The 22,213-nt window shown below is 41.3% G+C and overlaps 1 protein-coding gene across 1 annotated transcript in view; it reads right to left on the reverse strand.

Moving 5' to 3' along the window:
- Positions 1-22,213, reverse strand: part of ncanb (neurocan b) — a gene marked incomplete at its 3' end in the record, with an annotated part of 162,894 nt that overhangs the window by 87,569 nt on the left and 53,112 nt on the right. Inside the window, exons 3-8 of the mRNA XM_080473083.1 lie at positions 18,225-18,454; positions 17,931-18,099; positions 12,312-12,486; positions 9,382-9,509; positions 5,145-5,438; positions 3,303-4,157 (exon numbers count right to left, since the gene is read on the reverse strand). Coding sequence (XP_080329209.1) covers positions 3,303-4,157; positions 5,145-5,438; positions 9,382-9,509; positions 12,312-12,486; positions 17,931-18,099; positions 18,225-18,454 — 1,851 coding nt within the window. The remainder of the gene's footprint in view (positions 1-3,302; positions 4,158-5,144; positions 5,439-9,381; positions 9,510-12,311; positions 12,487-17,930; positions 18,100-18,224; positions 18,455-22,213) is intronic.

Raw genomic sequence — 22,213 nt, forward strand, 5'->3', positions numbered from 1 at the left:
GTGGTAACTAAAATTGAAGAAAATGAAATGAGGGGGTTTTTTTTGGGGGGGGGGGGGGGGGGGGGGTCCCCTGCTGAAGAAAAAATAAATGCACACTACAATGATGGCAGGACAAATTCAGATGCAATTTTTGAATCTTCTTCCCTGTTTTCGTGTTCCCTGTGGATTCGCTTCCCCAAAACAACTTCCTGTTGGAATAAGCCTGCCTGTGGTGAGGGAAGCCATGTGTAAAGAAGCAGGAGCACTCGCGATAAGAAAATGACTGTGGGTGTCTCCACAACATACTCAGTCTAGATCACTTTATTTAGAAAGTGGTCCACTGTACCTTATCAGCTTACAGCTTAAACCAGAGTCGGTCTACACCATCAATAATTCATTTTGTCTGAATGTGTGACTCACTACTGGCGTGTGCCTGTGTGTTTTTTTAGGGCGGTAGAACAGCAGTGTTACTGAGAGGACTCGCTGGTGTTGCTCTCTTTAATATCGGTCAGCTCTATTTGGCTGTCTTCTGTTCAGTTACCATGCCCAGAAAGTGCAATGGAACAGCACCACAAGAGGGAGAACATATTGTCCACAAATATGTTCATAAGCAAATATTCAGGGGTATGTAAATCATTCAGACGATTTGCTTTTACCTCGTGCCTAAATGTGTGCGTGTGTTTGAGGTTCATTTCCATAAGAACCATGAAGCTTGGCATAATTATCCTATTAATAATCCAAATAGCTAATTACATACTTTTACTACACACACTGATGGAAGTGAGAATAATTAAACACATTAATCTGGTTTGATCATCTATGTAATGACCCATGTAATAAATAAAATGAGACAATTAGGCATAGGTTTGGGTGATTTCATGGTGCTATTTACAGCATGGTTAAAGTTCATAGCTGCTGCTGTAAATCTGCTGGTGGAGGGCTCAGTGAGAATAAGAAATTTAAAAAACACGTCATAGTGGAGACGCTGCAAAACAAACTTATAATAAACCCCATTCACATGGTAATTGTGTGCCTCCACTGTGAGCAGTTCTTCTGCGTTGACTCGACTTTAACAGAGTAAACGGGCAGTGAGGATCCGGTCGGGTCAGACAGACATGATATTAAATTGTGAGTTGGAGGCTGACAAAGAGAGAAAGAGGAAGACACTCATTCCATTTACAGATATGGCATTTAATAAAACAGGACTGACGACGAGTTATTGCATGGCCATGTGAATCATGTCAGCAGCATCTATGCTGAGTGCCAGTCCACAGATGCCACTGTATTGCATCATGTAAATTCAGGGTTGATCACAATGGGCTGGAGCAGACATCAATTTCTTCTACAGACAGCCAAGACTTAGTTATTCAAATTTCCAACATGTTGCAGGCAGTGGTCTCCAATAGGAGCTTGGGCAAATGCTTGATTCAAAAACATTTCCAATTATTTTGATGAGCAAGTTAAATAACTGAAATTTCCCTGCATCCACAGACCTTTGCCCAGATTTTCATATTAATTTGATTCAATATTCAAATACTAATCTTTCTTGGATAAGCGAGCAACACAAAGTCGTGCATCACCCTCAATCAAAGAGACACTGCACCATCAATCGTTGGGCGATTGATGGACTGGTAAGATCCAAGGGATACCCTGCGGTGTGCAATAACAGAGCTCATTGATGCCAGTTTAAGCAGAGACATCAGTTGGGCAGCTTTCCATCAAGCCAACATGAAAGAAAAAAGAAAAAGATAGACTTCACATCTTCCTCCTTTCTCCATCTCCCCCTTTCTTCCATCTTCTTCACTCTTCCCATGCCCCCCGTGTGTTGCTCACCCTCACTCTAGTGATCATTACCGCCTACCTTCACAGACTCGACGCCTAATTGGCAGAGACTTAGATGAAGGTTAGCGTGAATGGCGGTGCAGCCCAACCTCCACGTTAATTGGATAAGGCTGTGAATAATGCATGCAGGCTAAAGCATGGATTTTCATTAATACTTTGCGATGGGGTTGCTGTGGGACTTCAGGTAGCACAGCACTGCGTATTTATATTAATAAAGCCAACCGCTGCCAGGTGATAAAATCCCAACACCTTTATTAGATCATTCATCTGGGCTTTCTGGCTGAGATTGTATGTCTCACTTTGTATTCTCCCCCTTTCAGCCGATGCCACGGTTGTGTCTTTTGTGGCGACCATTACTAGAAAAACTTAATTCCTACCTGTGGTATGATTCCTCTTCCATTCAGTCTACATTTGCACATATTTCTCTACAGATTTGCTTTGCTTCACTAGTTCTTAGTCTAGTATTTTTGCTGTCATATACCACGTGATCCTCTGATCAGTAGACTAAAATTTCCTCTGCAGTTACAACTTGGACTGACATTGTTGCCAGGTTGCTTTAAAAGCATGTGAGATGGAAACAGAGACTTGTTGACCTTTTGTGTCCTCAGATTTGTTGTTTTGCATTATTCCTCAGGTGAATTCATCCCTTCTGAGGATATTACCTGTCAGTTCTTAACACACACACACACACACACACACACCCACACACACCCACACACACACACACACACACACACACACACACACACACACACACACACACACACACACACACACACACACACACACACACACACACACACATAGATGTACACGTACAGTCTTTCTAAAATTCCATTCATGTCAAGTTTTGCTTTTGTCATTTATTTAATTCATTGTTCATTACGAACCATACTTGTACTTACATAATGCATCTTTGACTCCTACAAATAAGCCTTGATTTAGAATGCAAGCCTGGTTTGTTTGAAACCATAACCCCCCCCCCCCCCCAAAAAAAAACAGTGCATACAATAACAAATCTCTCACCGCCCCGAAATAGATTAGAAAAATTCAAGCTTAGCTGTTACTCTTTTTGACAGCCTGTACAGTAAACAAAGCACTCTGTCAATAAATATAAGAGTGGAGGCAGAGCAGTCTCCACTCCAACAGCCTGCATCACTGTATGTGCTATGCCCCGTTTGTTTGTTTGCAATTACGGTTTAATTAAATTTACAGCAATACTTCAAATTGCCCTGCGGAGGAATACATTACAGCATGCTCGGGGGAAAAGACAAAGTGGGATAGAGAGGCAGAGGCAGCTTAAAACTCATGACACTAACAAATCCTATGTTTACTATCGACATTTAAATGGATCACGCCTCCATTTCAAATGAATTTCTATTTCAAACGATTCAGATTTGTATTGCAATATCACAGGCAGTAATTTGTGGTAAAGGTTAAAGTTCAATCATAAATGCAAGCAGTCAAAGCCAAGCTCATACCGTTATCAGTGGACTGGGTGCTGTCAGCTGAAGTGCTCGTGGCTTGCTCCCCAGGCTGAATGCTCGTGTCACCTCGCCCTGGATTTTGGATTGCAGGCACCAACCGAATCAATGGCATCACCTCTTTTTCCTGTTCAGACAGACCCTTCTCTTCACTCTGCAGTCCACTGCTGGGACTTCTGAAGGAATGAACACCACTTCTGTGCTCCATGATAGCATTGTCCATGCCATTCTTGTTTTCGCCAGGCTTCAGTGCACTTGTCTCTCTGCTGATGGCCTCGCCATGAGTCTGGTTCTCTCCTGCTTTTTCGTCGGGCACTTTCTCCATCTGGTCACCCTCTTCTCCACCAGTCCAATACTTAAAGGGCTTCATGAGAGTACTGACAAAGTCAGCCAGAATGCTATTGCTCGTTTGTGGTTGTGGAGTGGAAGGTACCGTGAAGGACGATGTTGGGGCGTCAGAGCCATAGTAGCTACTGTCTTCTTCCTCGTGGGCAGAACCTCCATGGTTCTCCAGGCCTTCGAGGTCAGAAAGGCCCAACATGCTCATGCTCCTTGGACTGTCAGATTCGTCCTGGCTGGGTTGGCTGGTTCTAGGTTCGACCTCTGTCTCGTCCCATGCCCCCTCAGGCCTTAAGTGGATGACTACGTGCTCCTCAGAGATCTCAGAAGAGTTGTTGATATCAGCAATGGAGCTCACTTTGTCCAAGTCAACCAGACCAGTCCAGGAAGAAGTCTTCGAGAAACTGCCATTTTTCTGAGCCTCAGTTACCAAGGACATGGCTTCTGCTGCTGGGTTAGCGGTCTGGTATAACGCCTGTGCCTCTGCAGCCTGGATCCCTGTTGGCTGATTTCCTGAAACAAAGCACACATTGCAGTTGAGCTGATTTCTCTGCTGCTATACGACACAGAACCAAACCATGTCTAAGTTTGCCTCTTGTCTTGCAGTGAGCCTGTTATTGCTTTCAACATAAGATTAAATTCAGATATGCACTGTCATAGACTGACAAGTTCATCAAGTCGATCTGATAATTCTACTATGAAATCCAATCATTTTAAGTTTATGAACATACGTTTCAGTCATGCGATAATATTATATCAACAATGATGTTAACATGAAACAGATTTGTTATAAAACAAACCAAAATATAATTTATAGTTACTTCCAGCTGTCGGCAAGAAAGTTACATTAAATATTAATGTAAATGTGCATACAACATTACAAGTGCAATGAAGAGGTTCATCTATCAGCTGTTTGTTTTGACAGATCCTCGGCTCCTCTGCTCTCATGCTGTTCTTGTTTACTTGAAATGATTGGGTTATGCAGATGTTTTGCTTCAGTGCTATTTTCATGCACTGACATTGTGAAAGATGAACTTCTTTTTTTTTTTCCAATCTGTGTCAATGTGATTTCTGAATACTAATCTGCAGTTTGCTGCTGTGAAACGCAAAAACAAAAATATGATCTGAATCACACACAGGATAGGTGAGCCGAGTGTGATGTTAAATCAATTCAGTGTGGGGATGAAGCTGACTCTAAGGAGAAAGGAGGTCAGAGAGTTACTGCAAACCCCCAGTTGGTCTTCACATATTCATTCTCTATTGTTTTTTTCCGACCAAATCTCTCTTCTGTCAGGCGTCACTACATGAAATATTACAAGCCCTGAAATTCACCAGGGGTGGAAGTAAATGTCAGACAATCTCTTCGCAATCCCTTCATGTGTGAAACAAACATTTCATGCTAATTAAAAATCTGAATGTAAGCAAGTCCCTGGACCCAGCTGTCGCTGCCGTGGCAATTACCACGACACATCAACTTCGTCGTCACTCAGCACTCGGTACCTCGGAAGCAGAAAGCATCGAACAGGGCCGTGGTGTCCGGGAATCCGGTGCGGTTGGGATTGTTGTAGACAGTCCGGACGCCGGGCTCATCCCCACCGCAGTTCTTTCGTGGTACATTGATGGGATAGCGAACGCTGCCATCAGCCAACCAACCAGGATCGCACTGGTCGAGGCCTGCCTGCCAAGCCAGATACAGCTGCCCAACAGTGGCGAGCTGGGCACCTATGGAGTGACAGTGGGTTGAGGCGGTGGCAAGGCTCAGCTTCTCTGGAACTGTGGAGTGGAAAACTTCTCCTGGAGGTCGGAGAAAGAAGAGACATAAGGAGTTTTATCACTTAGGCAAGGGAAGTTTATTTCTATAGAGCCATTTAGAAAAAAAGTGAGTTCACAGTGTGCTACAATGCAGAATAAGTAGAAGGAATTCAGCTCTCAAAACAGGATCTTTGTTCAGGTACATTATTTGAGTGTAGGTGTGTAAGAAAGGGTTGTTTTCAAGTTGTATATCCACACATTTTTAGATATTATATAATTTCGTGTGTGTTTCGTGTGTGTGTGTGTGTGTGTGTGTGTGTGTGTGTGTGTGTGTGTGTGTGTGTGTGTGTGTGTGTGTGTGTGTGTGTGTGTGTGTGTGTGTGTGTGTGTGTGTGTGTGTGTGTGTGTGTGTGTGTGTGTGTGTGTGTGTGTGTGTGTGTGTGTGTGCGTGCGTGCATACATGCACCAGCCGCATGACTGTCACCATTTCTTTTATAGACACTTTAAAGTAAGTGAGTTCTAGCCATTTTCTTTTGCTGCTTTGCCAACTTTGGAAATGAAACATAAGGTGGAGATTTCAAGTGAAAGGAAGAAAGAAAAGCTTTACTTGTTATGCATAAGACAGCACTTATCAGTAATTCAAAGTACAGACTATATAAAGGCAAATCTTTGTATTTCAAAGCGGTAGCAAAAAGGGATCTAAGAGAAAATTCAGAGCAGACGACAGGGATGGAAGAAAAAAAAAAGATGAGGCTGAAGAGAGGTGCTGTTGATGATGATAAAATAGGGATGCAAAAATAGGACTTTGGCAAACAAGACAGAGCACACTGCTCACCGCTGTGTCTGTGCCGCACAAATAAAATTAGATGATCAGATGATCTACTGGCAGTTCAGGGTGTGATGAAAAATATATGAGCAGAAAGGATGGACAGTGCAGACGGGAAGCAGAGAACAGAGGAGTGGGTTTGATGTGAGGGTCCCAGAGATTTACGGCATGCCAAGAGTAAGGAATGGTGTTCCTGTTTTATTGAATATTTAGGTGATGAGTAAATGGTTTTTGTGAAATCAAACCAGCGCTGAAGTATAGGTAAAGATGGGAAAAACAATTAACTAAAGTGACGTTTGCTGCAGTTTTTGAAACGGTTAAACTGAAATGTTAGTCTGGCTCCACACAATTGGGAACAAACAGTGAAATAAGGGGTTAATTATGTTTTTTATTCTAGTAATGAAATCGATATTTTTTTTAAGTATCGTCGTAGTAAGTCGTTTTAGTATTACTTTGTATGTTTGAACACAAATATGTGTAATTTTAACTCCTTACGTTCTTCAAACTGGTTCCACCTCAATGAGCATTTTTAAAGGTTACAATGAAATGATGTAAGTCACATATATTAACAGTTATCCACAAATCTGCAGAGGCTGATGACCTTAGGAGTGATAAAGTTAAGCTGATAATGGTTTAGTTTCTGGTTCTAAAAGAAATAATAATAATAAAAAAAAAAACCTTTACTTATTTTTCAAATTAAGTTTTGCCAACTCTAACCGAACCTCAGAGACAAAAAGACATCAAATCAATTGCAGGCTTGCGGCATCCCTGTATTGTCTCCTTTCTGGGTTTTCTCTGGGTACACTAGCTGCCTCACCCAGTCCAAACAACGTGCACATTAGTCTAATTAGTCACTATAAATTCCAATTAAGAGTGATTATTTGTGCATGTGTGTTTCTCTGTCAGCCCACATTTACTTGACATCAGCTTGGATTGGCTCTTGGTCCCTGCGGGACGAGAGGCGATGGTTAGGTGGATGGATGATTATGATTATCAGGCAATAGCTTCATTCAGGGCAGAGTAGTGATTAGTAATCTTGCCTCACAGCCAGGATATCCCTAGTTTGAGTCCATTCGGTGAGCTCTCTGTGTGGAGTTTCTATGGTCTCCCTGTGTTGCCATCGGGATGCAATTACAGTCCAAAACAGCATTTGAGGTTAAATTGTCTGTAGGAGTGACTGTGGTTGTCAATCCATCTGTGTTTGCCCCGAGATGGACTTGCAACCTGTCCAAGGTTTGACCTATTTTCTCTCTATATTTAAAAATTTTTTATATATCTGTGAGCTTTTTCAATGTAAAGTGACTTTGAGAGCATTGAAGGACCCCAATGAATAAATATTATTATATTGGATGGATGGATTGATCTCTGCCCAGCATTTTAGTTACATATGATGTGCTCATGTCAATTATAATGGTTGATTTTAGTAAGCGAGGCTGGAGTAACACTAAGCACAAACAATGGGTGAGAAAGAAAGACAAAATGATGACCACCCTCCACAGAGTCTGCAGGCGCATGCTGGTGAAGACAACGTTTCTTAAAGGCTTTAAGAACCACATTGACAGCCATGGCATCATATGAGAGATCACATTGGAGTGATCAGAGCTTAACTGCCTTATCAACAGAATGCAGCGTATACAGCAGAGAACAGAGTTGATCATGCATGAGTGGCTGTGGACTTGATTCGAAACCTGATCTACAGCTTTCACCGTTTTCAGACATCTAGCGATCATTTATAAAGGAAATCCAAGAAGTGAAAAGGGTTTTCAGTCATCCGATGATTTAATTATATCTCTATTAATATGTAACTATGTTAAAAGGTCATGTATATTGCTGATATTAAATATCTTATGAGTAATTACTGGAACTTTAAGTAGAGTTAAGTTTTTCTTTTTTTGAATTGCCAACACTTTCAGGTATTCATCATTTAACAACACTGACATAGCTGATGCAAGTTAAAAAAAAAAAGGTAAACTACCAAAATAAAGCTGTCCAGCTTTATGTATCGACTGGAGAAGTCTGAGAACCATATTGTAGAAGCCAAAGTCAGCCAACTGAAAAGCTGCTACACGTTTACCTATAAACTGAGACGGCATTGGTGCAATAATCTGTATAAATGTTAATATGCATAGTTTAGTATGTTGTTTCTTTCATTATTTTTATTTTTCTACTTTCTCTTTGTACTTGTATGTTCTTGTGTTATTTGGATTATATGTTTTTAATGTGTTTGCAATAAAGATTATGTAAAGTCAAACCCCAAAGGGCCATATTTGAATTAGACTTTTGTATTTTACTTATTAATAACTTTTTTGTTATGGTTGCTACACATTTTAAACAATATAACTGCAGTTCATTATTAGAGAGGTGGGAGATTTATTGTTGTAATTTATTTTTTTTGACAATGTGGTCTTCAGGTCTTATGCAGTAAGTAAACAAAAGCAGGTTTTCACTTTGTCGCCAACAGCCCTTGATTTTGATAGTTAAAATACCAACTGTGTTTCCATCTGTCTTGCGATGAGTCTAGCTACTTTGTTTTAGGAGGAAGCTCTAGAAAAATTATAAACCTGATACGCGAAAGCCAGAGATAAAAACAAGTCAAAGTCACATTAGTGGCATTGTATAAGAAACTGCAATATTGCAGTTAACAATGTGAATAAAGCAGCTTACCACTATACATATAAAGCTTAGAATCATGCAAATATTTAGCGCTCATGTCAAAGCAGACTATAAATATGAATACATGGATGTTACTGAATACAACTGTTACAACCACATTTATATAGGGCAGAAATACAGCAAGTGTTTATTTCAGAGTGTACTTGCTTTTGTGTACACTCGGCATTTATTAAGGAGTACTATCATAGTAAACATGAGATATTTTGGACACAAAAACATTTTATTCACTTGTTGGGAGTCTTTGCCATCTCGACTTGTGGCACTACAAATGAAAATGTCAACACTACCCACTGAGCTCATCCCGAGGGAAGTTATAAATGTGAGCGCAAGGCTCAGAACAGACTCTCCTGCTCACTTAGAACTCAAACTCTCCTTTGGCTCTGCGCTAGCAGAATGATCAGTCTTGGTAACGTCTTCAACTCAGTGGAGCCACACATAAAAAAAAAAAAAAAACCCTAATTGATGGTTGACACTCTGGACTCCTACCTTCAAGATGCTTAGCAAAGCAGTAGACATCAAACAGCTCATCGGGGGATCTACTGCCATAGTTCCGAACTCCAGGTGAGTCCTCACGATCGCCATAGCAACCGGGCCGAGGCGACTGGATGGGATACCTGTGGAGAAAATTGAGAGGTGCAGATGAAGACAGTGAAGGAGATTAATATAACTTGGCCGAGAGATAAGAAAAGAAGCCAGAGACGGATTTAGCACTCCCGAGCTACATTTGTGTCATTGCCCAAAACAAATGTGATAGGTTGAAAAATATCTTCCAATATATATTAACCTAAAATATAAAGAGTAACCTTAATCAAAGGGAAACACTTTTGTGTAGTGGTTGCTCTCCTTTCCTTATCCTTGGTTTGATTCAGGGCGTAGCAGCTTTTCAGCGTGAAGTTTTCGTGTTTGATTTGTGTGTGTGTCCCGTTTCCGTTTTTAAAAATTACGCTAGTAAAACAGTAAAATACAGTAAAACAAACAAGAAGAATGATTTGAGTCTCAAACATGGGTAAAAGCCGAGTAATAAAAATGGGTCTTAAGATTAGTTTTAAAAGTGGACAGTGAGGGGAATTGTCTACCACATGTAAAGCAGCAAATGGTGGATGGAGACAAATTGATCGGTACCATGAGCAGGTGCTCTCCATGAACATAGTCATGATTATTTTATTCACGATATGTTGAAATTCAATCAACATTTTGTAAAATAAAACAAAAACATTTATCCTAATAATATAGGGGGCTTTTTTTTTGGGTCACTGAGTCAAGCTTAATATTGCATAAAGGAAGTGTATATTTACCAGAGCATTAGAAAAAAATAAACACATGGAGACTCCCCTAAAAGCAGCTGGACTGTCAGAGTGAGGAATGTGGCAACATTTCCCCAAAGCCGCAGGGAAATGGGGAAAGCAATTCAATAGATACAGCATCTCTCTTCTTTTAATTATTCGTCCCTCAGTGTAAGTTTCACAGCATAATTACCCGGCTGTTTTACTTTGAATCGGTTCAAAATGTGTTTAATGCCGCGGCAATTTGAAGACGCTGGTAACGCTCACATTTATGAAAGACGCAAAAGAAAGGAGAAGAGGCAGAGTGTCAAGGTGAGGTTAAAAGAATCAGGAATCCTTTCAGTGGCTCGGTGTGCCGGTGGGCCTGAGAAAACAGCAATCTATATTTAGGCTCCAACTGAGCAATTATTCCACAAGAACATTGATTCTAGTAGCACTGGGGCACAGGCAAAAAGGCTGATTAAAAGATTATGCTGGGCATACAGGGACTCAGGAGGTACTTCCAAACACACACACACACACACACACACACACACACACACACACACACACACACACACACACACACACACACACACACACACACACACACACACACACACACACACACACACACACACACACACACACACACACAAAGGGCACCTGCATGCTACCGTAAACCTACAGCACAGTTTTTCATCAGAGTGTATAACAACAGAACCAAGTCTTGGAGAGTCTCAGGCCTCAGATGCTTTCTGCTTGGTGGTTGATAAAACGACGGCTGATGTCTGAATTTTTTTTTCTTCCCCGGTATTAATTGGGCACTTTCCCACCGGCTGATGTGCAGTGAGAGCATCCTGTTTCTTTACCAATTAGATGGCTCCCCGGTGAAAACAACAGGCGCGCATTATGGAAAGAAGAATAAAGGTGGGAAAAGGAAACCTTGCTGCAGGAAGGTTGTGAAAGACTGTCGGAAGGACAACAGCGAGTCTGCTGACTGGCTGAAGCGGCAGCAATTTGAAATTAAAATGTAGATATGGAAAACACTGTTGAGGGACGAGCGCTGACTTGTAATGTTAAGAGGGACTTAATGGAAAGTGGCAAGCTGAAGTTCGTGCAGCCGTCTGATAGACAGCTCACAGGGGGCAGATGTAGTTAACTGCTTTCGCAGTGTGCAAACAAGCAATTAGTTCCAATTATGTTGCACAGTTTTATGTTACTAAAAGCTCCCAAAAAGATCAAGTTAACAATCACGTCGTAATACTTCATACATTGTTCACCTTTTTATTTTATTTTTGCCGTTATGCTTCTATACTGGGCACGTTCAATTCTTGTTTTGCTTTACTTGTTTTGTGTATTCAACATATCTTTTGAAATACAACAAATACAACAAGCCTTGAAAAAAGATTAATTTTACTCACATTTGAGTTTGGTGGGACAAGTTCAAATGTCAAGGTCACCATGATCTAACATTTTACAACCTCATTTGTGAATGTTTTATCTCAGTAAAGTCTTGAGGGCATCTTGTCATATTTGCCACAACGGTTGATTCAGACTCCAGTTGTAACAGCACAACATTTCCTGGGGATGAACCTCACTTATCACATCATTCTAGCATTCATGTTCCTTTTACTTTGAAAATGACATGGTTGACAGGTTTTTCTTAATATAGATCACATGTCACCTTATACTTACCCAATTTTGTGAACTAGACCTTCACACAATGTATTTTACCACATTTCCTCTTCACTCCAAGTCAAGAAAGTTAGACACTTTTATGGTGAGTGAATAGAAAAAAAAATCATCTTCATGGTTTTTTTAAATTATGAAAGTTATCGTTCTACAATGATTGTCTGAAAGAGATTATAAATGACCTGGATGATGAAAATGTGCCTCTTTGAGTTGAAGAAAACTGAATCTTTTTTCATCTAACATTAAGTTGTATGTGTCAGGTAATTGTAGGTTTTGTTTATGCCGCTGGCCTTTTGACAAATCAAAGCATAAATGTCAAATATTTTCACTACGGTTTTAATTTACACTCAAAATAGCAGGGAAGTCTTTCCATCGATGATCTATGATCGGTGATCCTTGAATTTTTTCAACAAATCACAAACATGAGCTTTTGAATACAAGCCCGATGAAAAGTCTTACCGTACAGTCTGGTCGGATAACCAGCCAGCGTCACAGTTATCAAAACCGTCAGCGAAGGTAGCCTGTAGCTGACCAGGATTAGCAATGGCTGCAGAATTCTCCACGCAAACCCGTTTTGCATCAGCGAAGGAGAGGGCGTAGCGGTCGTGTGGGGCCCGGTAGTGAAACACCACGCCTGGAGCAGAGGGACAGGAAACAGAATGAATCACATCACTTTGTGACCTGCTACCTCTAAATTGCAAAAGCGTTTATGAACTACAACTTTAAACTGCTAAAACATGAACGTATACATGCTTGCAGATGTATGAACACAAAACCCGCCAGACACCCTCATCATGTACCGACATTGTTCCATCTGTGCAGGACCCGGACACTACAGCAGCCACTTTTCAGCAGCCTGTGTGTGTGTGTGTGTGTGTGTGTGTGTGTGTGTGTGTGTGTGTGTGTGTGTGTGTGTGTGTGTGTGTGTGTGTGTTTGGGGGGGGGCTCATTTGCATCAGCTTGTAATGTGAGCTTATCATGAGACATGGGAGATGTTGCCCTTGGATACTGTGTACGACAAACAGCGGCGATGTTTATTTTCGCGCTTTAACAGCAGGTACATACACACAATGTCACGCCGCTGCACTCTGGCTGCCCGTGCTCTCATGATGGAATGACAAAGAAGGCAGACAAAGAAATACAGAGACAGCGCATTCAAGCAGATGCGCGCAGTGAGCCGCAGTGACAGGAAACGCAGGTGAGAGGTGGGTAGAAGTAGGCTGTAGGAGGAAAAAGTGAGGGTTTAAAATAGGGAGGTAGAAACTGACACCAGATGGGACCCTATTCCCTGAGCTTTGAAAGGAGCATATATTCCACTTAAATGGGAATGGAGCCACTTCAGAGGTGTCCGTCCAATGTGCTGTCACCTCCCACCTCTGCCTGCCATTCAGACAGTGCTGTGCCCCCTAAGGAACATCCGGCGACATGAAAGCCAGTGGGCGTCTGGCTACTAATACGGGTCCTTTATCTTCACTGGCTTTGTCTGGCAGATTGACAGAGATACCTCTGAGAAGGAGGCCAGTGAGGCAATTGGTGCTTTAGCACTCAAGACTTGGAAGCAAGCTTGTGTGTAGCTCACTCAGTCGCACACATGCACACGCACACGCACACCCACACAGTTTCCTCCGTCACAGCAGTCCATCACGCTGTCCTGTCAACATGGTCTGATTCTTTTTTTTTCTCAATGAATGTGGAGCAGAAATCCTATGTTTTTGTTTATTTTCTCTCCTTCTCTTAATTATGCTGGTAAGATCTTTTCTTCTTTGAGACCATGGGATTTTGTCCAAACAAAGTTCTCCGGCTATTACATGCACTGGAGAGATAAATGGGTTCTCCCTCAGAGTGGGAAACCCAATCCCATTCCACAGGAGGATTGAATGGCCAATGCCTCATTTCTATTTTTATTCACACATTTCCACATGGGCTCAGGGGAAAAGACAAGGAAGACATCATATGCAACCATGTAAGATGTAGCACTGGTGAGAAGTGGTACTGATTTTGAGTTGTGGTATATTTACCTGGTACAATACTGTATCAAAACACTTGGTCTGTCAGTATGAAGTCACGACACTGTCTAATGATGTGACTTTATTAATCAATACAATGATTATTATCACCAGAGTTTTCACTGCTGTGATTGCAGTCTTGTTAAAATAAGAAACATCACTAAACAAGACATGATGATACTTTTGTTGTAACTGTAACTAATTGATATTAGATGTTGTAACTTGATGAAAAAGATCATTCATGTTTAAAGCACAGCTAATCACCCTAAGTAAGAGTGTGGTTGGTCAGTAGCATCATCACTTTCTCACCCCTGGTTTAAATCAACTTAATTCAGCTTCTAGCATCCATATAACACATGCAGTCAAAGGAGAAAATGCAAATATCAGCTTTATTGTTAATGGGCAGTTTGTTTTTCAATTTAAATACTTAAGCTACCGATTACATTGTGGTTACGCTGGTTATGCTGGACTATAAAAATGAAACTTTCGCCCGGCGACAGCTTTTCTTCAGAACTCCCCTTAATGTTGTGTGGGTACCTCTGTTACAGTCCCATAAACAAAAAACTGAATTGTACGGCATATTCTGATACTTTTCTATCTGATTGACCTTTTTTTATTGCAGCAGTTTGAGGTCCAGAAGTTTATCTATGGATGAGACAACAGGAGACAAATCTAAATTCTTACACAAGTCCTGCTTCTGATACTTTGAAGACAAAATATTCACTTGATGCCTAATATTTGACACCAACTATCAGGTTCCATTAGCATCAAAAATATTATGAAGAGATAATCACTGTTATTCACTTCACCTTTCAATGTTCATGATGTCAAGGCTGATTGGTCTAACAACAAAAATGATTGGTCGTGATAATAATCATCTCACATGATGTGTAGGAATGACAATAGAATTTACTGCTTTTCAAACAGAGTACAAAATCTAACAAATGTACATGATGTGATCACATCCCTACAAGCAACAATTCCAACCATGACTTTGGTTGAATGTAATTGTATCTTTATCCACATCTACAGATCATGATTCATTTCATATATTTCAATGGTCTTCAAAGTTAGCCTAAAGAGGCCACAATATAAAATTAGATCACTCAATATAGTGCCTTTAAAGACCTTTTAAAATACAGTTTTAACTGGACAAAGAAGCTGGTTTATTTTCTGGTTTGGCCCCGAATAGATCTGCTTGGGAGAGAAGAAGATGTTTCTCTGCTGGGGGGCAAACCTTTGGAGCTGTGTGTTAGATATTGCTCTCCAGATACATTTCGAGATAGGTAAGTTAATAAATACATATTTGCTCTAAAGTTCTGGACCTTCACTGGGGTGGTACGGGAAGTTGTTTACATAGCTATGAATTTGCATCAGTGTCTGTTAGCGATCCAGCTTCACTTTACTATGGTGTTGAAACATGCTGGAAAACTGTCTTTTTCCAGAGGCTGCATTATTCACCTTTCTTCATGATTCCCAGTGTTGTTCTTGTCACTGGACTCACAACAGTTAATGGTGTTCTGCCGTATTTCACCACAGACAATGGCTGACAAATGCAATCAATAGCGTTGTGTTCTAAGTGGTAACAAACAATATGTCAATATGTGCCAAGAGGAGGGAAGAAGATGGGCGACAAAAAGGGGAGCAAGGATGACAAGAAGCAGTGTCAAGCATGAGGTGGCAGGAGAAGAGGGACATTTCATCAAGGCTTAGAAACACACAAATGCCTCCACCAGAAGAGCAGTTTGTATTAATATGATATTGATACAGCTAAGCAGTATCAATATGTGCTAATTAACACATTGAGCACTCAGTAGAATTAGTATGAGGACGACTCTGGTCTGCCATGTAGCGTGACTGCCAATTAAGCCTAAGCCCTGGAGATGGCAAGTCCTCGCCGGCTACGTAATTGGTTTCTCTTTGACGGAGCGGTTTTCATGGTGCGTTAATCGATTGGCCAAGAGGGGGAGGACACAAGGTTTCCCAAGCATTGAGACAGGGGTCGTACTTACTAAATGTAAAGTGCTTTTGAGAAGAACGACGAGGTGCACCATTCATTGGAAAGAGCGAGTAATCCTGGCGAAGCACTCAAATTACACATGATATATAGTTCCATGCACGGTTATGTGCACCCCATTGCCATGGCTTGCCTGCCAATATTCACATGTGAGCCATATTCAGGCATGTAAGCGAGGCTATTTCAGCTTCTCTACATACAATTCTCTTCTTGCTAAAATGATAAAGCTAGTGCGCTTTGACAGCTGCTCTTTGTTATGTGAAATCTCTCCTGGAAAGGTGGCAAGCGGCTACATAATGTACAGTTGCTAATGCATTGTGCTATTCCCTTTGGTCATTATGATAATAGCTTATTATTAAAAATAGTGAGTGACCTGGAAAGAGTCTGATGATGGCTTTGCAGCTAAAATACTCTGACCCAGTGATTATGGTTCTGTTACAGGCAGCTTTATCCAGGTAGTCTGGCCATTTCACAAATACTGGTGTCCTAGATACAGATGGTGTAGCAAAAGGTTTGCCCATTTAGTTAAGCCACTGGGAGCTGCATGAAGTTCTCAGAGTAACACTATTTGACAATACTGTGTACAGCTGGGTTGCTACCTTATTGGTTTCATTAAAGCTTTCGGCACCGGCATGGCCCAGGTCAATGATGCTTAATGTGTTTGAGTTTCCTCACCTTTCCCCCATCATTGTACATTATACACAGACAGTAAACAACCCTGACTATAATGACTGTATGAGCCTGACACGGAAAGCAGGGTCATTATTGTTCATAGTGACAGACCTTGAGAGCAATGGGAGAGCGGCACACGCAATGAGTGCAGCAGTGCTTTGTCCACACTATCATTTGTGAAGGTTAAAATTCATAATACCTCGGCTATGACATAAGACAATAAGGCATTTACATCAGTCAATCTTTCAAGGCGTGAATCACAAAACGAATCACTTTTTTATGCAGTCCCCTCTTGTGCCATTTCTCTTTGTAGAGTAGGAAGACTTAAAGCAGTATTCTTCACTGGTGAAAGAGTTTGGTGTTCGTGTTTTACATGCTGCAGCCTACAGGCATGAGACTGAAATCTAAAGCTAAATACTTTTACTCAATGGTCTCCTCAAGTCGTCACCTTAAATAGCCTGTCTGCAATGTAAATTCAACTTTTAACTGAAACTTGTGATTTTCACAAGCCATGGAACTGTGTTTCTCCAGGAAATATTAAACTGGTGTGTTTTAGTTTAGGTGTTTTAGTTATGCATTTTGATTGCACTTCTGTGCAGTATATAGTGTCAGTGTGGGATCTTGAAATCAATAGTAGAGAATCTACAAATATACAGTTGATAGGGAACATTTTGACATTTTAGTGTAAACAGTTTAAAGTTACAATTTCAGATGCACATCTCCGCCTGATGAGTAAGACTTTACTGGATTGTAGCTTCATAAGATCGACTCTGTGTGACCGCTCCCGTGTGAACCTGTTGTCTACATTGTTTCATGTTTTTTTTTCAACCGTCGCTGATGCTGTATCAATCTTTTAGACATAATTGATAAATAATCAATGAACCAACCGCTGCTGTCACATATGTATATTTGCACAGCAAGTTGATCTCATTGATCAAGTCACTGTAAGTCATTTATTGATTAACACGCAGAAGAAAAACATCTGCTCACAGAAATCGAAAAAAAGTCTACTGCTTAGCAAAACACAGATCATAACGTAAGAACACAGTACTACTGAACCTTGTTTTATCCAACCTTACTCTGCATCACATAAAAAAAAAAATTCAATTCATTGTTAAATTATAGTCGATTACATATTTGAAATGGAAAGTAAAGTAAATGAGCTGAGACTCAACACAGATGAAAGCTGGTGAATGTGCTTTGCATGCACACCATTACCAACTAAAACCCTCCAAAATGTGTCAGTGGCGTCTCATTGATCTGGTTTAACTTTCAAATATCTTTTATGGTAACACCATACAATGACATGTCATCATTAAGAAATGTTTCAGTTAAAATCAATCATAACCATTAACTTAAAAGAAAAGTCTGCATTTCACTCACCTGTCACCTCCAGAGGAACTGTGTCCTGCTCGTCATTGATGCCAACTACGACCTCGCAGCGGTACAGGCCAGAGTCGCTGGAGCGCAGACCGGTCAGAGCGAGAGTGGCATTATAGCGGTTCTTATTGTACCCAGGCAGCATTACACGGCCCTGGAAGGCCTTCTTCACCTGACAAAGCAGAGGTGAAGGGAGTAAGGTGAAAGTCACGACAAAACATCACAGACTGACTCACATTTCTTAAACAATCTGAAACACACCACTCAGTGACAATCGCCATTTTTAGTTTACTGTACCTTGACCACATTGTCTTTGGCCACAAGGACCGACTGCTCCTTCTGCAGGCCATCAGAGCCCCTCTGACCCCAGACCTTGGTCCACTTGATCCTCGGAGGTTCATGGGATAAACCGGTGCCCGGACGGAGGGTGAACAGGCAAGGGAGCAAAACGGTTTTCGAGAGCTCCTCAGTGATGGTCTGATGGGTCACCTTCCGCATGTTCACCACTGTGTCAGCATTGGTTAACCCTGAGGAGAGAGGGGGGATCAGTTATTGCTGTCTTTCAAATGAATCAACCGAGTGTTATTTCTCAATACAGCAAAAAGGTTTTATTTAATTGGTCCTTGTGGAAGAAAACATGTCCTTTCCTTCCAGGTTGTGTGGCTCCAAATCATATCATCCTACTTGTGGAGTAGAAAAGGAGATTTAAAAAAAAAAAAAAAAAACAGAAGCTCATTTTGTCTCTCTAATTATTGGTCATCGATCCAAAAAAACCATTATTGTATGACCTGAACAGTGGGAGGCAGGGCCCGACTGCAGAGCGAGGATATCAAAAGTCCTTTCATAAGCCATACATCAAACCTGGATGTGCATTATAGGATCAATACCATGGCACCTCTGTGCAGATAAAAGGCACAGTCGCACTGTCACAGCGATACAAATATGACTTTTGTCAAAACAATATATGACAGACAGAAAGGGGATGATTAAAAGGCATGATTATTATTATTTGAAAAACAAATGGCAACAGTCTTTTTGTATTGCAAAATCCTGCAACATTCTCGTCTATGGCATATTTCACTGTTATCCCTGCTCCCATCAAGCAGAAAACAAATTTTATACTGCCTGAGTCAAATCATTATCGTTTCACCCTAAATCTCTGTCACCTTGGCTGAGAAGACAGAGGTGGCTCATTTACACTGCATAGCAAAGCACCTTACAAAACAGAAATGCAGCCGATCATCTCTGAGCTCGATCTGCTCCTGCTTATCCACTGTGCACTAGTGAGGAAATGAGGTTCACCCGTAAACCCTGAACCCACTTTTTTCTCTCCGCCTTATCACTCACTCATCCCTTTCTTCTCACTTCTAAGAACACCGGCAGCAACATGTCACCATGTCTAATCTAATTTGCCCCAAAGCTCAGCATCGGTGCGTGCATTTTCAATCAGCCAGTCTGGGTTTAGCCACGCCGCCGGAGGCATGACGGTCTGTCTTTAGTCCGCCGCCATGGTCCAAGTTAAAATATCTCAACAGCTATTGAACAAATTGCTGGAAAAGAGGACAAATGCGACCAACTGATTCGACTTTGAAATCCCAGAGTTTTGCTCTTGTGTCTCTACGAGGTCAACATTTCAAGTTTTGTGAAATCTAACAGTTTAATGAAGCACAAACGAAGGTTTTTGCAAGAGATGCGTGAACAAGGTGAGGCAAAGTCCCCATCATTTCTCTTCAGAGCAAGAGAATAAAGACAACTGGAAAGCAAAAATGAAAGAAACTGGAGAAGCACTGTGTAGGTGGGTGGAACAAACGCTGTGGCAGAAAAACACTGGCGACAATGACCCTATTGATTTCATTCATTAGCGTTGTTTTTCACCACACACTCTGTTTGTTCTGCTCATCTCCAATTTGATTGAATGCATGTTAAAGCGCTACACACTACAGGGGTGGCATGTCCTGTCTGTAATTAAATGGCAGATTGGTGGAACAATGTTTTTCCAGCGATCACAGGCGCAGTCACTGCGTGAGTCGCTCACCCTCTCCGTCCGTCTCTGTACTCTGTCATTTTTTTCCTCCGTCTCCTGCCATTCTCTTTTTTCCTTCTCTTCCCCCGCATTACAACCACCTGCCAGTCTTCAGATAAGCTTTTCAACTCACTTCCGTGCCGCACCTTCCTATTTTTCACCCGAAAATCTTATTTTCCCTTTATCATGTCCTGATCTAATAAGATATACTTGGTTTTTGTTTATGTTTGCAGGATTTGATTTTTGCATTTTCATTCAGTGGAGCTCAAAGATTCAAGTCAGTTGTCACATCTGTGATTGGCATTTTTTCAGTGTGTGTGTGTGTGTGTGTGTGTGTGTGTGTGTGTCTTTACCAGTGCAAACATGTCCTTTCTCATTGCCGTTTCATAAAGCGTCCTCCACTGACACACCGCCACACAAAAATCTTTTTTCTTTTCTTGTTGGATGGTTAATGCAGCTTTGAATGCACAACAAAGGTGCTTGAATGACTGTCATTGCTCATTCCTGTAACTGTTAACGCTACTGCAGTTGTTCAGGCTAAGAGGCTGAGTGCCTCTTCCCTCATAGCCGAGCTTCTTTTCTACGGTCCCATTTTTACCCTCCCCCAGATGCATAAACACGCAACTCCTTTGCTTCTCCCAGTGATGCTGTCTCAGACAAGCGCAACTTGTCAAAACCCCTCGTCGACTGATCTATGCAGCTCCACATGTCCCCATCAGGTCAGATTCATGCTCTGAAATGGGCTTTATTATTATTGTGTGTGTGTGTGTGTGTGTGTGTGTGTGTGTGTGTGTGTGTGTGTGTGTGTGTGTGTGTGTGTGTGTGTGTGTGTGTGTGTGTGTGTGTGTGTGTGTGTGTGTGTGTGTGTGTGTGTGTGTGTGTGTGTGAGTGTGTGTGTGTGTGTGTGTGTGTGTGTGTGTGTGTGTGTGTGTGTGTGTGTGTGTGTGTGTGTTACATAGGCATTGGAAATACTACAACTTTTTTTTTTCATTAATTATTAACTTAATCAAGAGCTGGCGAGCTAAGTAACATTTATTTAGCTTTCCCTTATACTTCCATGACAGCAGTAATTTGAGCTGCGTGGCTATTTGCATAAAATCCCTGGAACCATGTTTTTCCACCATGAGCCAAATAGATGCCAACAAACTTCCTGTGATGTGACGGATGCGTTCAAGGTGTCCTCATATGTTCATGGGGGTTTAGGAAGGCTGGCGGTGGTTGAAAGTCCATGCGTGCCTGCACTCTTTGGTCGTTGAGTATTTCCTCTAAGCTTTGAGGTTTTGGCTCATTATCCCGCGGCAGAATGAATTCTTGTGAGCCAAGATGAAAACAAAAGGTGTAGTGTGTCTCTGAAGAATGGACTCTTGGGTTTCCTCTGTCAGGCGATAGGTATACGTTTCCAAATTTAGAGTGGGTGAACCTCTTCGATATTGAAGCCACCCCTATTTAGAGTGGGCTCTTAGTCGGTCCCTAACCTGCGTGTTTTCAAGATATGTTTTCAAGAATTTTGTCAGATATGGTAGTGTCAAAAAAGATAAATAAAAATCCAGTGATATGGTGCAGTGGTTAGTACTTTCACCTCACTGTGAGATTGTCCATCATTTGACACTGATGTCTGACTGGGATTTTCAGTGTTTCCTCCCGACACTCCAGCTTCTTTCCACAACCTAAAACTTTTTACAACCCCATTCTGGATTCTGGATGAAGGAGTGTATTGAAAATGGAGGGATTTCTTCCACAGCATATGTAAATGACACACATTCTCCACGATCACAAAAGAGTTTGAACTGTGGTTCAAAACAACAATTTCCAAAAATAGAGTCCAAAAATATTGCTGACCACAAACCTTCCTCTCTCAGTGTCGTTCACAGTCAATGACACAAGTACAACAATGAGTTCTGTCATGAGATGGCAGGTGGTGTGATATTTGCAATACTTTTTTTTATCTTTAGGCAGCAGCAATGTGCTTTTCTCTCCTGCTGATAGAGGAGACAATTCTTGATATGTAAAAGATGAAACAGCACAAATGGAGTAGGTTGGTGAGCCCGGAAAGAGTTGAACAAAGTAAAATGCATGAGGAAAAACTGAAAGAGGAAACAAGCAGGAGGGATGTTTAACTTTGGAAATTGGAGTGATGTGATGTGGAAAAGGAATCAAGAGGATGGGATGGAAAAAGTAGAGATGTGCTGTTGTGATTCAGAAGGAGGTGTGTTTGGGCAGACACAGTGACAGATCTGTGCACACACACACACACACACACACA

The sequence above is a fragment of the Lipophrys pholis genome (assembly GCF_963383615.2).
Source record: "Lipophrys pholis genome assembly, chromosome: 10".
In the NCBI taxonomy this organism is placed as follows: domain Eukaryota; kingdom Metazoa; phylum Chordata; class Actinopteri; order Blenniiformes; family Blenniidae; genus Lipophrys; species Lipophrys pholis.